Source organism: Elgaria multicarinata, chromosome 12 (genome assembly GCF_023053635.1).
Source record: "Elgaria multicarinata webbii isolate HBS135686 ecotype San Diego chromosome 12, rElgMul1.1.pri, whole genome shotgun sequence".
Taxonomy (NCBI): domain Eukaryota; kingdom Metazoa; phylum Chordata; class Lepidosauria; order Squamata; family Anguidae; genus Elgaria; species Elgaria multicarinata.
The window spans coordinates 2,713,959-2,728,981 of record NC_086182.1 but is presented as its reverse complement, the minus strand read 5'-3'; the positions used below and the strand labels follow the sequence as shown (position 1 = coordinate 2,728,981).

Genomic DNA, 15,023 nt, shown 5'->3' with positions numbered 1-15,023 from the left:
TCTGTCAAGGAGGGATCTGTTCTGTGAGGAAGGAAAGTCAAAAATTCTACCTACCCACAGAACAAGGTACACAAAACAGCGCATGATCCCAACTTGGTAATGCATTTTGAGTGTTAATTAAACACTGCATTATTTTAATTGGAGAAAGACTGCTCAGCAAAAGTAGCACCAAAGTTCCAAAACATCTGAACCAGCTCCAAGCCTTACATTTTTCAAATCCGCTAGCAGGAGTCCAGGGTCCACTGGCTGTACATTCTATTCTACAAATTGCACAACAGAAATGATGTGTTGTTAGAGCCAAACCACACATTACACACCAATGTGTGACTGCAAGGAATGTAGAGATGCTATTGAGTAGAGAATTGGTGGAAAGGGAAATGGGTCCGCACATGCACACAGCTGCCTCTCCACTCTTTCCCCGTTAAGGAACATCCATCCTATGCAAGTCTGGGTATAATGTTTAGGTTGGCCATTAGAATGGACTCAGTAAAGGGAAAGTACACACAGATACAAACACAGAAGTCTTACAGATGAGCACACAAAATCCTTTGGACCCTCCATATCCTTCTGGGTACTTCTATATATGTTTCACAGAAAATATGACAGAAGCAGTTCCCCTAAACGTTTTTTTTTAAAGAAGAATACAAATACACAGGGCAGGTCCCACTTCGGTAACTCTAGATACAGAAAGTCCTCAAGGGTGGGGCCTGGATTAAAAAGGCCTAACTAAGACTATTAAAAAGCAGCCTGAAGGCTGAGGTTATAAACTGCTGACCTCCACAGGGGACTTGTGCTACGGGGCACCTTTACAAAGGAGCAAAAGTGTAATTTGCACAGCTCACGCTGGCGCTTACCTTAGAGTAGTTAGAGGGGCTGGGCCTTTAACAGCATCACAGCAGGCAGAGGAACCGTTAAGTGCAGGTTTGGGTGGGACAAAGATCTGAGGAAACGACACAGGTTGAACTTCTGCCTGTCATGTAGTTGTAAATGACAGACAACCTGCCAGTAAGGAAGGTGGCAGCTGTGTTAGAATCTCAACATGACTTATAGGCCTGAGGCCCAGATAAAAATTCTGATCCCAGAAACTACTGGGGGGCCTGCCATCTCACCCCCCGTTCTTTTCAAATATGTGCTGCTGACCTGCAGGCAGCTACCAAAGGGCCTTGGCTATGTGTGGCCTCTGCAGGGTTCTAGTCCTCTTCTATGGCACCCCACTTCTACAGCTCAGCATCCATGTCACTGAGGAAGAAAAGCCTGGAGAAGAGAGAGTGAAGGGGGACAGGCCAGCGCTCTTCATCTCCCGGAGAGTCTGCCACAATCCCAGCAGACTAGACACAATGGGCAGGAGGATAGATTTCGATGGACCATTAGGAGATACTTCCCGGCAACCAGTGCAGTTCAACAAGAGAACCAAAGACTTAGAGGAATGGCTGGGTGGGCTCTCCCTCGCTAGAGGTCTGCTCTGGATTCCCTAAACTGCCTCTCTCCAACTCGAGAGTGCAACGGCATTGAGGCAGACCCTCCCCCCAGCTGGACGGCTGCCTTGTGAAGGGCCTCCTCCCAAGCCACCAGCTCTCTGCTCTGACCCAACACTGCCTGGGCTCAGGGTCTCACGTGGCTCCGGCTGCCAGATGCCCAGAACTGCTCCGCCCACACTGTGCAGCCCCCTCATCACACTGGTGGTCTTATAGCTGTGCCCTTCTTTTCTCCTGTTGAGATCTTTCTTTCCCCAGAAAAAGATCCCACAGCTTAAGCAGAAGACAGGTGACCGGGGGGGGGGGGGAGTGCGTAAGCCTTTCCCTGCCAGCTACTTGCCTCCCTCAAAACTTTTTTTCTCCCTGCAGGAGGGAAAGCAGCTGAGAGAGGGAAAATAGATCCCTACAGCTGGCAAGGAAAGGATTCAGATGCCACATCACAAGATCCCAGCCTCCGCTGGGGGATTTTTCTTTAAAAAAAAAAAAAAACATCTGGAGGGGAAAAAATATCACAGAACCACACATGGGGTTGGATCCAGGAAGTGCCTTCCGTGGACCAAAGAGCTCCGCCCAGTGACTTTGCCCGGTTTCAGGGATCCCCCGCACCACAGCTCACCCCATTCAGCAGGGCCTCCTGCCACCATGCGTGGCATTTCAGGGGGCCAGAGGAGCTGCCAGGGTAAGGAGGAGAAGTGGGGAAGTCTGTTTCTGCCAGCCCAGGTGCACGTGCACCTACCTGGATCCAACCCCTAATATGCATTTTGGCCTTTAAAGCCAAGAACCCAACAGGGAAAAAAGACAAATACTAGGCTCAGAGCATCTCTATGTTAAGGGAAAAATCGCATGGCCTTACTGGGGCTGCTCAATGGGTGATTTGTGGCAGGTGCACAGGACCAACCGTGTGGTTTTGTAATTGAAAACTTCCCTACCTTTTGGTACCCATAGCCTTGAATGGGACAGCGCCATCTAGTGCCTGCTTTATAGCACAACTTCGACTTAAGACGCTGGGAAAACCTGTACTATTTCAAAAGGCCTGAATATCTCAGGTTTTGGTTTTCTTACAGTGAGATTTCCAGAGGAAGGTGCGGAAGACGTCCTGGAGGTTGATGACATCATCTAAAGGTCCCGCAAACCATATATTGCTGGTGTAGAAACACTCTTAGAAACCAAGGGCTCGGTAACAAATAACTTCAAAGTATTAAATACTTTACAGTATTCAAGTCCAGGGCTTGAAGTCAAGTCACAAAGGGAGTGGTGAGGGGAGAAGACTCCCACTTGCCCTCCAGACAAGACGAAGGGTTAGAGGGGATGGCAAAGGCAGGCTTGGCCGGGGCAGAGGACAGAATGCCCAGACGGGACGTGCTCCTCGCTGAGCCTCCCTCAGCAAAGGCTGCATTTCTTATCAAGGCTTCTCAGACAGGGGAAGATTCACAGACAACCGCTTGGGGACAATCCTCCACTTATCTACCTGGGAATACACCCCACTGAGCACCTGCACAAGGTGGCGCTGTACAAGGGCGAAGAGAAACCAAGAGCTCTAAAACCTCCGCATGCAAGAGCCACGCAAAGGGCACCCAGGAAGAGACTCCCAGCTCTGGGGATCTCCCCAGGAGCAGAATATTGGCACGAGTCTGCGGAGGTGGACCTTGCTGCCCCAGGTCTGGAAAACCCACTACAGCCTTCACCAACTTGGCACCATCCAGATGTGTGTTGGACTACCGCTTTCACCATTCCCAGCCAGCTTGGGGATGATGGTATTTCTAGTCCAGCACATACCTGGAGGGCGCCAGGATGGGAAAGGCTGACGTACAACTTTCCCCTCTCCCCCATGCAGAAATCCAAGGAGCGCGAGAAGCTTTGGCCCGGGCTAGTTTTGGGGCAGGACCGTCGCCGGTGCCTCATCCCCAGAATCCTCCTCGCCGGCCGCCTTCGACTCCCCTGAGCCTCTGGGGTCCTTGGAGCTGCCGTGCTGCGGCTCTGCCTTCTCCTCCCTCCTGATGGCAATCGTGGTGCCTGAGAAGCCCTTGAAGGCAGACAGGGGGCTCGCGGAAAAGGGGTAGCTGAGGCTGAGCACCGTGCTGCTGCTGCTGCTCCCACCGATGGTGCTCAGGCGGGTCTCTTCTCCTTCCAGCAATTTCCTACAGAGGGAAGCGGATGCCGCAAAAGGCAAGGTTAAATCCACGGAAGTGGGTTGGAGGGAAAGGCACCACAGTAGGCGCGAAAGGAGGGAGACTCTGATGTATTTAGCTATGTGTATTCATTAACTGAATAACAATACACGTGTATATTTTCTGTTAACTATAGCCCCTGAAGAAGGATTTCTAATATCCGAAATGTTGGGTGGGCCATCTGAAAAAAAAATTAAAAACTTTTTTAACAAGATCAACAAATAATCTTTCCACCAGCACCAGAGACAATCTCTCCCTCCTTTCACGCAAGGTTAAATCAACACCTCAGATTTTAAAGCGCACACCATCAACCCAACCCAGACCTTCTCTCGTCTAACAGAATTCCACAGCAGAGCTGCCAAGGTTGGCACTTTGGGGGCAGGAATTAGGCAACTGCTTGGCAAACGGGTTGCTGCAAAGGACTGTGGTGTGTGTGACTTCCGAAGATACATGGGGGATTGGGGGGGGGCAGCGTAGCCCTCCTGCGTCTGCCTCTTTCCCCCAGCAACTCCCTCACTCCACAGACACGGCCCCCAGGCGCTGATTTAGTTAATTATTTAATTACATTTCTATATCACCCAATACCTGAAACTCTTTGGGCACATCACAGTTAAAACCATAAAAAGCAACACAATGAAACACAATATAAAAGTTTAAAACTACAGTATAAAATAAAAAAAACAAAATTAAACCTAGCAGCAATGCAAACATTTAAAACACAGTAACAGATCTAAAACAAAAGAAACTGAAAGACAAAAATACCTGGGAAAATCAGAAGGTACAAAAGCAGTTCAACACAGGCACCAGGCGAGCCTCTCTGGGAAGCTCATTCCACAACCAGGGTGCCACAACAGAAAAGGCCCTCTTCTTAGCAGTTGCCCACCTCACTTCCTTTGGCGGGGGCTCCCGGACTACTGAGAATCATCTTAGGGTCTAGGCAGGTATATATATGGGAGGAACCTGGACCCAAGCCCTTTAGGGCTCTGAATGAATGTTAACACCACTTTGGTTCAGGCCTGGAAATGGACTGGGCAGCCAGTGCAGATGGAAATAGACAGGCATAATATGATCACCTTGGCCAGTTAACAATCTTGCTGCCCTATTTTGGACCAGCTGAACTTCCCAGACCATTTTCAAAGGCAGCCCCACGGATAATGCATTGGCTTTAATCTCAAGCAGGGAAACTGGCAGGTGGGGGCGGGGACTCGCAGAGGTAAAGCAGTGGCCCCCTCCCAGCCTCCACATGTCGCCTGCAAAGCAGGTCTTCCTCCAAGCTGCTTTGTGGTTGTCTAATGGTACCCATGAGGTCCAGGAACACAAGTAAGTAATGGTACCCATGAGGTCCAGGAACACTGTAAGACCTCTAATCCCACCTGTAGGGATGTCCCTGGCGCAGGGTCCTTCTCTGCAGGAAAGTGTACAGCTTCTCAACTGCACCGGCTCAGGCTGTAGGTGGGGGTCAGGGGGGCAGGTCTAGTTTGGGGATTCTCCCTACAGATAAAAAACAAAAGCCCTACAGTGCTCGTAGGAAACAAGCAGGTCAGGAGAAGGGTTCAACCGAGCCTCGTGCTCTTCTGCACTGCTGTGTGTTTCTGTGAGACTTGTGTGTGCAGGAGAGCTTTCCTGATGGATTGGGCCCCACTGAAAACTAGCATGGGGAGTGATGCCATTTTAGTTGTCCATTTTACAGGCACCACAGGGTCATGGGCAGGCCTTAGGCAATGCCAGTTCTTATGCCCACAACCCCAAAACATGTCACGGTTCATGCACAGCAAGGCTGCCCCTTTCTCCAAACTGTTCGCACATCTACCAGGGCAGGCTGCATGCGAGGAGACCACATTGGGGCAGAGACCCCCTACCTGTATGCCGCGATTTCAATGTCCAGGGCCATCTTCACATTCAGCAGGTCTTGGTACTCACGGAGGTGACGTGCCATCTGTCCCTTGGTCGTCCGCAAGGCATTTTCCAGCTGGCTAATGGTCTCCTGAAAGGTATCGTGGTTTTTACAGCAACATCAGTATGTGTAGCACTTAACACGCAAAAAGGATAGATCCCTGCCCTACAAAGCCTACAATCTAAATTTTGTCAAGGGAGAGGCACAGGTGGGTCACAGGAGGTGGAGGTGGGCATGCGTCATTGCACATGCGTCGCACAGCACAATCCCACGACTGCTCCCTCACAGTCCCTTCTCAGGGGCTCCTGCTGCCTGTCCGTCCGGGGTCCAGGAGCGTCAGAGGAGAGGCCCTGCTTGGCTGCACTGCCTCGCAGGTGGGACGGGATCAGCAGGGGTCCACTTAAATGCCTTCTCGGCAGCACAGCACAAAGGCCTTCTGGTTTCCCCCGAATTTTAAAGGGAAACGTTTTTGTGCATGTCGGCACCTGCAGCAGCACCTTCGGTTGTCAGGTTGCCAACTTCCCAACTTTACGGTCAAAACAGTTTGACTCTGGGGTGTGTGTGTGTGCAGGGACAGAGTCAGACGACAGAGTCAGACGACTGCATCCCCTTCAGGGGTCTGTAAGTGTGCACTGCGGCACAGACGGTGCCGAGGGTGACTGCAGCACACGCCTTCACTCACACAGGACAGCGTTACCGTATTTCTTCGATTCTAAGACGCACTTTTCCCCCTAAATAAACAGCTCTAAAAATGGGGTGCGTCTTAGAATCGATGGTGTCTAAGAATCGAAGCAATATGGTAGATGCAAAAAGACTCTATCCTATTAAAAAAGGGTCTGAAACATCCATTCTCTCTAGCTTTATTGCTTTTACAAAGCTGAGCAAGCCGGGCTTTTTAAGATTGCTTTGCAGGCTGATTGGGGCCTACAGCGCGCCCCGTGCAGCTCCGGCCCTCGTCAGCTGTGCCGGGAAGACACGCGGCTTCAAGAGTCAGGAGGCTCACCCCCCCCAGCACCGGGTCCCCCCCCCACAGCCGCCGCGCTGGGAAGCGCGCGTCCCACCTGGAACTCCTCACGCCCGCGGAAAAACCTGTGCCCAGAGGCTAGAGAAGTGCTGCTCCACCGAAGCTGCTCTCACGCGGCAGCTCCAGCTCCAGTCGTCTCTCTCCTCGTGCAGGCAGGCCTCCAAAAGAGGAAATTCCTGCAGCAGCCGCGAGCCGCAAGGAGGAGCTGGGAGGGTACACGCCTGGATTTTTGCTTACCCCTAAGCCCCTCCCAGCCCAGTGGCACCAAAACCCAGCTCTTTCTAAGAAATTTCTAAGACATTTCTAAGAAATTCTACTCATAAAAGATGTTCAAAGAAATTTATTTTTTCTTCGAATCAAAGCTTTTTCCCCCTGTTGGTGGTACTGAAATTAGTGTGCGCCTTAGAATCGATGGCCTCTTACAATCGAAGAAATACGGTATGTGTTACCTTAATGTATTTTATTGTATGATTAATGTCGCAGCCCCTTGAGGAAGGCCTTTGAAGAAAGTATAGGCCAAAACGCATCGAGGTTCGTGAAAATAATTTCCATCCCGAGAACCCATTTCTCTTTTTTCTGTCCTGTTTTGGATGCTTCTCCTCCTTGTGTGTTTGTGTGTGCGTGCAGAACACACAGTCACACGCTCCGAAGAACGCCACACAGCGCCCTCAGAAGCAAAGGGGGAAGAGCAGCCCATCCACCAGGCCTGCAAACACCCAGAACACAAAAGAAGGGAATTCCGCCTTGCCCAACCTGGTGATGGGCGACCAGGGCCCAGCGGAAGTTGGCATCCAACTCACTGAGAGGGCACCAGAATGGGGAAGGGAAGAGATGGGCACCTGCTTGCTGCTGCTCCCATTCTAGCCCGCAGGGGTGACGCCCGAGGCTTCGGAGGACTGGGGGGGGGGCAGGGCACTGCTCCGTCTGCCAGGCCAAGCGCCACGACCACCGGGGCCTCCGAGCAACAGCCGTCCGGCTCACCTTAACTTCGGAGGCAGCTTGTGTTTCTTTGCATAGCCCTCGATTAGGCTTTCCCAACTTGGTGCCCTCCAGATGTGTTGGAATGCAACTTCCATCATTCCCTGCCAATGGCCATGATGGATGGAAATGATGGTACTTGCAGTCCAACACACCTGGAAGGCTGCCCTGGAAATACCTCCGTTGGGATACTAGCTGGCTTGGGCTCCACCCTCGGTCGAATATATAGGAAAAAACGGACGAGACGACAGAATCAAAACTCATCAACATTCCCAAAGGCGCACCTTCCTCTGGCTCAGGTCTTTCTGCCCTTTTCACAGTTGGCCAATTCAAAATAATCAGCTCTGGCTTTGCTAGTTCAAGGGCGGGACATAAATGCACTGGTGCCCCTCCCGCTCCTGGAGGGAGCCTCTCGCTTCCTATTCACTTCAGAATCCAATATAAACTTCTCCTGTTGACCTACAAAGCTTTTCACCATCTAGCTCCTTCCTATCTCTCCTCTCTCATCTCACTATTGCCCCGCTCGTGCTCTTCGCTCCTCTGATGCCGTGTTTCTCACCTGCCCAAGGGTCTCTACTTCCCTTGCTCGGCTTCGTCCATTTTCTTCTGCTGCCCCTTACGCCTGGAACGCTCTTCCAGAACATTTGAGAACTACAAGTTCAATTGCAGCTTTTAAAGCTCAGCTAAAACCTTTTCTTTTTTCTAAAGCTTTTAAAACTTGATTTTGATCTGACTTTATACTGCTAGTTTTACCCTACCCAGTGCCTGTTTGGTGCATTCTCTTCCCCTCCTTATTGTTTTATTATGATTTTATTAGAATGTAAGCCTATGCGGCAGGGTCTTGCTATTTACTGTTTTACTCTGCACAGCACCATGTACATTGATGGTGCTATATAAATAAATAAATAAATAAATAATAATTCTGCAGTTTGGGGGTTTGTGAACCCCTGCCCGCCGCGCCCCTCCGGAGGCCTCCTCACCTGTAGGCGGTGGATCTCCTCGCTGCTCCTCTCCTCGGCCACCTGCAGCTGCCTCTCCAGGGACTCATTGGCGCTGCGCAGAGACTCCACCTCGAGGTTCCTGGCTTGCAGCTGCCGGCGGTACTCGAAAATCTCCTCCTTGGCCTGGCGGATGCTGTCGCTGCTGCGGGCCGCCTCTTCCGTGAAATTGGCGAATTTGGATTTGTACCACTCCTCAGCGGACTGCTGGTTCCTGGCAGAGAGGACTTCGTACTGCGTGCGGATCTCCTTCAAGGCCTCCGTAAGGTCGGGCTTGCTGACGTCGATCTCTACGGAGACCTGGAGAGGAAAAGCAGGGACGGAAGCCCATCAGGAGCACGGACCACGGAATAACTAGTATGGCACCCCCTGCCTTGCGCTCCGCCGTTTTCACTGAGTTGAGGTGCCCAAAGAGTCTGCTCTGCCGTCCTTTCGCTACAGCAGGAGGCCTGAACCTCAGGTGCTCAGGCCAAATCTGGCCCAGTTGGGGCCCCAACCCAGCCCTCTGATGGCCCCCAAATGGCCCCAATTGGTGGCTTCCCCCCCTCCCCCCGTTCTAAAAGGTTGGCATGCCGCTCTTCAGGGCGACCTCCTAGCAGTAAGACTTCTGAGCTAAAACATGCTAATCTTTTGGCCTCAGCCCATTTCGCCTTCAGCCCCCACTAGCAGTGGAACACCCCACCCCCACCCCGCCAAAAGCTTCTGCCAAACTGAATTCAGCCCTAGAGCTGAAAAAGGCTTGATGCCCCTATGCTACAGGGAACGTAGGAACCCTGGAATTCAAGGTCAACCAGTGAGATGGATTTAAAGAAAGCCTTTTCTAACTGCCTACACCCTTTAAAGCAGTCTTTCCCAACCTGGGGCCTTCCAGATGTGTTGCTGCAACTCCACGGCCACGCTGACTGGGAATCATGGGTGTTGCAGTCCCAACACAGCTGATGGCACTTTGCTCCAGCTCTTCAGCAGACCTCACCTAACAGCTTCATCTAGATTGTGAATAGCGGAATGGAGTCTTGTGGAACCCCCGTAGCACATGTGCCAAGGGACAGACCAGGAACAGCACCCCCGCCCCTGCACCACCTTCTGGTACCAGTCACTCAGGTGAGAATAGAGCCACTGAAACGCAGTAACCACCATTCCCATCCCAGGGAGGCAAACCAGGATACCATCGTCAGTGGTATTCAAGGATATTACTGCCATGAGCGATCACATTTTTATAAAGCATCCTGAATGCAGTTGGAGCTTCACGGAGTTATTCAAGTAGGCAGATAGTTCTCTGCCCCAATGAGTTTACACTCTAAATTTCAACGGCAGAGGAGACGAGAGAGAAGGGATGAGAGAGGCAGGGTAGCAAAGGATGGAACTGCAGCTACATGGACTTAGGCTCAATTTAGATTGGGAGGGAGGATAAAAACGGTAAGACAAAGGTTTACAGAAACGCAGTGCTTTGAGGGGGTGAGAGACGGCCCCCCACATCAGTGTTCTGGGAGGGGGTTTCAGGCGTGGAGGGAACGGCCAGCCACACCTGCTCCAGGTTTTGCAAGAAGCACAAAAGAGGCAAAACACAAGGAGAGCATCTACAGCTGGATCACAAAAACAGCTCTGCCGGCACACGGGCTTGTTGGAGCTGCCAGTTTCAAGCCAAGCGACCCACGCCGAGCCAGAGGACTGCTTTTCCAAGCAGCCTCTGAGAAGCGCAGGAGCTGGCCTGACACGGTCACCTTAAACTCCACTGGACAAAGGAGAAAAATCGAATGCTTCCTTGATGCCTAGTGCATCAAGCAGCATAAGGCCGGGCAAAACCAATTCACCGCGTGATAGAGGGTTCCTGCACACATCAATAAGGACCTTGACCTTTCCGACACAATTGAAGGGCAGCAGCTGAGCTTCAGAAAAGCAGCAAGACTAATGGCATTCACGACAGAGGTCTGGGTTTGTTCATTTTTTTTTTAACAGTTATTAAGGAGCAGCCCAAGGGCTTTTCCTATGCTAGAGAATAAGAACTGTGCACACACACCCTTTGTGTCTTATCGCAGTAGCACAGGGCCCAACGTTCTGGTTTTCATTTGTAAAGTTTGTAGCATCTTCCCCTTTCTAGAAGTGTTAACTCCCAGAGAAACTCCTCAAAGGGGCTGCCAGCTGTGCTATGCTGCACTTGTGCTTCTCTCCCAAAGGCGAAGGCAACCTCTCTCCCCCCTCACATGCCCCAAGGCATCTGCACAGCGGAGGCAGGAGCCCCTGGCATTTCTGGGTTGTCTCTGCGGTTGGGCAAGTCCTGCAGCTATTGAACATGGAGAGAGAGAAAAAGCCCACCCAGAGAACTGAATGGCCTACCCCATAGGTGAAATACAATGGAAAACTGAACGCTTGTAGGCCACATTTCCAAGTCAAAGTACTGAAGGTGCAGAAAGTCAAAAACAAAACCAAGGAAGCACAACTAACAGCACAGAAGGAGAATACAAGAATAACCTGGCAGTTTTCAAATGTGCACTGATGGTACCTGCAGATGACGCCAATCTGGAGGAGCAGCCTTGCGCTAGTCAACCCCCAGCTGTACAGGTGAGCCTGGGACTGCAGCCCCAGGGCTGGCAAGGAAGATTCTGCCACGCAAACACCTGCAACGGAAGAACAACGCTCCCCTCGGACCGCCGTTCACAGGCACCCTGAAGGCTCCTGCTGCCCCAGGCAACTGCTTGTGTGCATTCTGTGCAAGTGACCTTTTGCTTGTGAGAAAGGCCTACGGGGAGGTGGCTGGCTTGGCCAACCCTGATCAAGACACACCAAACCACCTCCAGCCTGCCTTCCACAGAACTGGGGAGGGGCAGGAAATTGGAACGACCCCCTGCTGAACTCTGCAGCTTCAAAATGGCGAGGAAGAATCATAGAATTGCAGAGTTGGAAGGGGCCTACAAGGCCATCGAGTTCAACCCCCTGCTCAATGCAGAAATCCACCCTAAAGCATCCCTGACAGATGCTTGTCCAGCTGCCTCTTGAAGGCCTCTAGTGTGGGAGAGCTCACAACCTCCCTAGGTCATTGGTTCCATTGTCGTACTGCTCTAACAGTCAGGAAGTTTTTCCTGATGTCCAGCTGGAATCTGGCTTCCTTTAACTTGAGCCCGTTATTCCGTGTCCTGCACTCTGGGAGGATCAAGAAGAGATCCTGGCCCTCCTCTGTGAGACAACCTTTTAAGTATTTGAAGAGTGCATGTCTCCCCTCAATCTTCTCTTCTCCAGGCTAAACATGCCCAGTTGTTTCAGTCTCTCTTCATAGGGCTTTGTTTCCAGACCCCTGATCATCCTGGTTGCCCTCCTCTGAACATGCTCCAGCTTGTCTGCGTCCTTCTTGAATTGTGGAGCCCAGAACTGGACACAATACTCTAGATGAGGCCTAACCAGGGCCGAATAGAGAGGAACCAGTGCCAGAGGAAAGCTGGTCCAGAGAGCAGAGGCACAGTTGCCATGGTAAGAGCAGAGGCCTAGAACTGCCAAAGCTCTGCGGGCATCTCTTGCTGTTGGTCCCACTGGCTGTGGGCAGTTGAACCCTTTTCCAATGCCATTTTGGTTAGCAGCCAACCAGCGAGGGGGACCTCCTGTCAGCCAACTGAGTGCAAGCTGGAGGAAGGAGAGGAAGGCAACGCAGAAACAAGGCGTCTTGTGGCACCTTCAACGCTAAACGCATTCGTTCTGGCAGGAGCTTTTGTGGACACCGTTGTTGTCCGCTTCATCAGGCGCGAGTGGCGAAGTGGTCAGTGGCCACAAAAGCTCCTGCCAGAACGAATGCGTAAGACTTTAAGGTGCGCCAAGACTCTTTTGTTGTTGCGTTTGCATTCCATGCCATTTCTCAGGTGCACCTGACATCTAGCCCCCAAACCAGGTGCTTTCAGAAAGCCCTCAAGAGCAGCGCATGGTGCCAAACGCCCCCCCCCCCCCCACTACTGCTCCCCTGCATCCAGCCATCACGCTAGTGGCCATGGAGAGGGAACCCCCCCCCTTCCACGAAACCATGTTTTAACCCCATCTGAGCGGGAGGCCAGCGCTCCTGCTGCAGCGGGGAATTCCCGCAGGTGGCCCCGTAGACGCCTGGACTCGCCCCTCCCTTGGCCTGTCCCGAATCTCTTCACTGAGTCGCCCGGAGTCCTCATCCAGGGGACGGGAGAAGCCTCTCGCTGTTCGCGTCCTGCACACGACGATGCATCAGTCTCTTGGGTCGCCACGTCCCTTTTGAGACGGAGTGGCCGGCCCGGAGACGGCCGCCCGCCCGCCCGCTCTCCCCGGCCCGCCTGCGCCCTACGCACCTGCGCGCCCTGCAGCTCGGCCTGCAGCTCAGCCAGCTCCTCGCCGTGCACGCGGCGCAGGAAGGCGATCTCGTCGCGCAGCGCCTCCACCTGCTTCTCCAGGTCGCGGCGCGCGAGGGCGTCGCGCTGGGCGTCCTGGCGGGCGTCGCGCAGGGCCTGCTCGGCCTCGGCGCGGCGCTGCGCCTCGTGCGCCGCCTGGTCCCGCAGGCGCTGCAGGGCGCGGCCCAGCTGCTGGCTCTCCAGCGCCGCCCGAGCGCCGTCGCGGCGCAGCGTCTCCGCCTGGGCGCGCAGCTCGCGGACCTGCTGCTCGTAGAGCCGCTGCAGGCGCGACGGCTCGGCCTGGCGCTGCCGCAGCGCCGCCACCTCGGCCTCCAGCAGCCGGTTGTGCTGCTCCAGCTGGCGCACCTTCTCGATGTAGGCGACGAAGCGGTCGTTGAGGCCCTGCAGCTGCTCCTTCTCGCTGCTGCGCGCCAGCTTCAGCTCGCTGCTCCGCGCGCTCGACGGCGCTGCCCCGGCCAGCAGCGCCTCCAGGTGGTCCAGCGAGCTGCTGGGCGCCGGCAGCCGGCGGTACGACGACGAGTAGCACGAGCGGGGGGCGCCGCGCGGGGCCGGAGCGGCGGCGGGGGGCGGCGGCGGGCCCAGTAGCAGCCCCGACGCCGCCCCCGCCCGGCCTCCGCCCGCCGGCATCGGGCCGCACAGCAGGCTCCGGCCGTAGGGCGAGGCGGGGAAGAGCAGCTCCCGGCCGTAGCTCATGGTGCGTGGCGGGGGGGGGGGGGAGGCGTCCGATGCCGCTCTAGAGCCGAGGGAGGCGCGGCGCCTCGGCTCTTCGACGGCGCGGGGCGGAAGACGCGGCGCCGCGCTCCGGCGGCGCTTTTATAGGCGAGGGGGCGCCGCAGCGGCCGAGGCAGTCGAGCAGCCAATTGCGAGGCCGAAGGGAGGGGGTGCGGGGAGGCGCGTTACCGCCAGCAAGTGCTGCGGGCCTCAGCCGGGAGGGGCCGGCCGCGGATGCGAGAGCGCTCCAAGGAACCTTCGCGTGGGATTCCACATCGCAAAACCCAACTGGAAGGGGGGGGGGGGCGAACGCAAAAGGCATGGAAGGCAAGGAACGGGAATCGGGGCCCCGAGCTGCCCTGGGGAGCTCCTCTTGGGGGTGGGCAACCGCATTCGCCCGCGCCTGGGAAGGGCTCCTTTCGGAAGGGACTCGGCGTCGGTCCCCGGGGGCCTCGCTTTCGCCAGAGCCCTGCAAGCTGCACCTGCGAGGTTCTGCCGCGGCCCACGCGGGGACAGCGGTCTCGAAAGCAAGAGGTGGCGGAGGCTGCTGCTGGGGGGTGGGGGTGGGGATGTTCCTCTGAGCACCTTTGTTACACCCACGTGTCTACAGGATCAGAGCAAGGGCGGCGGCGGCGGGGGGGTCATTGCAGTGGGGGGCTGCGCTCTTCTTTTCTGGTTAATAAAAGGATTGGAAGCCGATTTCTCGATGCCTCCAAGACAATCAATAGACCCTTTTGAAAGGGGGGGGGCTTTGCGTCCTGCTGCCCGCGGCTGGGCTGCCCCCATGGCAGAACGCCAGCTGTCCGCTTCTCCACCGCTGGCCATTTAATTTCCGCACCTTTGTTCAATAAATCAATGCTTCGTTATTTAAAGACAGAACCTACAGTCCGAGGGGGAGCGGGGGGGGGGTGCTTGGCCCTTGCTGACTCAGGCATATCCGTGGCACCCGTTCATGACTGCCTCGGGGCCTCCAGGGGGTGGGGGGTGGGGGATGGACAAGATGTCTAAAGGTTATAGGACAAGGGAGCTGCTCTTCTGGGGAGGGGGGTGGGGGCTTGCAAATGAGGCTTTCCCCCATGTAATCGCACTGCCCAATTCAGGGAATTTTACAGGACTACAGACGCCGTTGTCTTCACTTTTAGTTCCACAAAAAATCCAGGAAAGAGAAAACAAAATAGTTGCACAGTGTCTTTTGACTGGCAGTGGCCGGACCTGTCCCTCCGGAAGCGCCCTTGGAATATAAAGGTCTAAACCATGATACTCCACACACACACCCGACACACACACACACACACAAATGAGGTGTGATGGGGTGGCAGATTTGACACAACTTTAAGAGAGAGCTGACCAATGGGACACAATGAATCTTTATTTATTTATTACATTTCTATACCGCCCAATAGCCGGAGCTCTCTGGGCG

At 54.3% G+C, this 15,023-nt stretch overlaps 2 protein-coding genes across 2 annotated transcripts in view; both read right to left on the bottom strand.

Moving 5' to 3' along the window:
- The window catches only part of LOC134407574 (aldo-keto reductase family 1 member B7-like), an 81,713-nt gene extending 78,408 nt beyond the window's left edge, over positions 1 to 3,305 (bottom strand). Inside the window, exon 1 of the mRNA XM_063139448.1 lies at positions 3,252 to 3,305. Within this exon, the coding sequence (XP_062995518.1) occupies positions 3,252 to 3,305 (54 nt within the window). The remainder of the gene's footprint in view (positions 1 to 3,251) is intronic.
- A 37-nt stretch (positions 3,306 to 3,342) lies between these two features.
- On the bottom strand, positions 3,343 to 13,585 carry LOC134407573 (low molecular weight neuronal intermediate filament-like). Its single transcript, XM_063139447.1, has 4 exons — positions 12,833 to 13,585; positions 8,520 to 8,837; positions 5,503 to 5,627; positions 3,343 to 3,613 (listed from the first exon to the last, which is right to left on the bottom strand). The coding sequence occupies exons 1-4, from the start codon at positions 13,583 to 13,585 to the stop codon at positions 3,343 to 3,345; spliced, it is 1,467 nt and encodes a 488-aa protein (XP_062995517.1).
- Between the last annotated feature and the right edge of the window lie 1,438 nt (positions 13,586 to 15,023).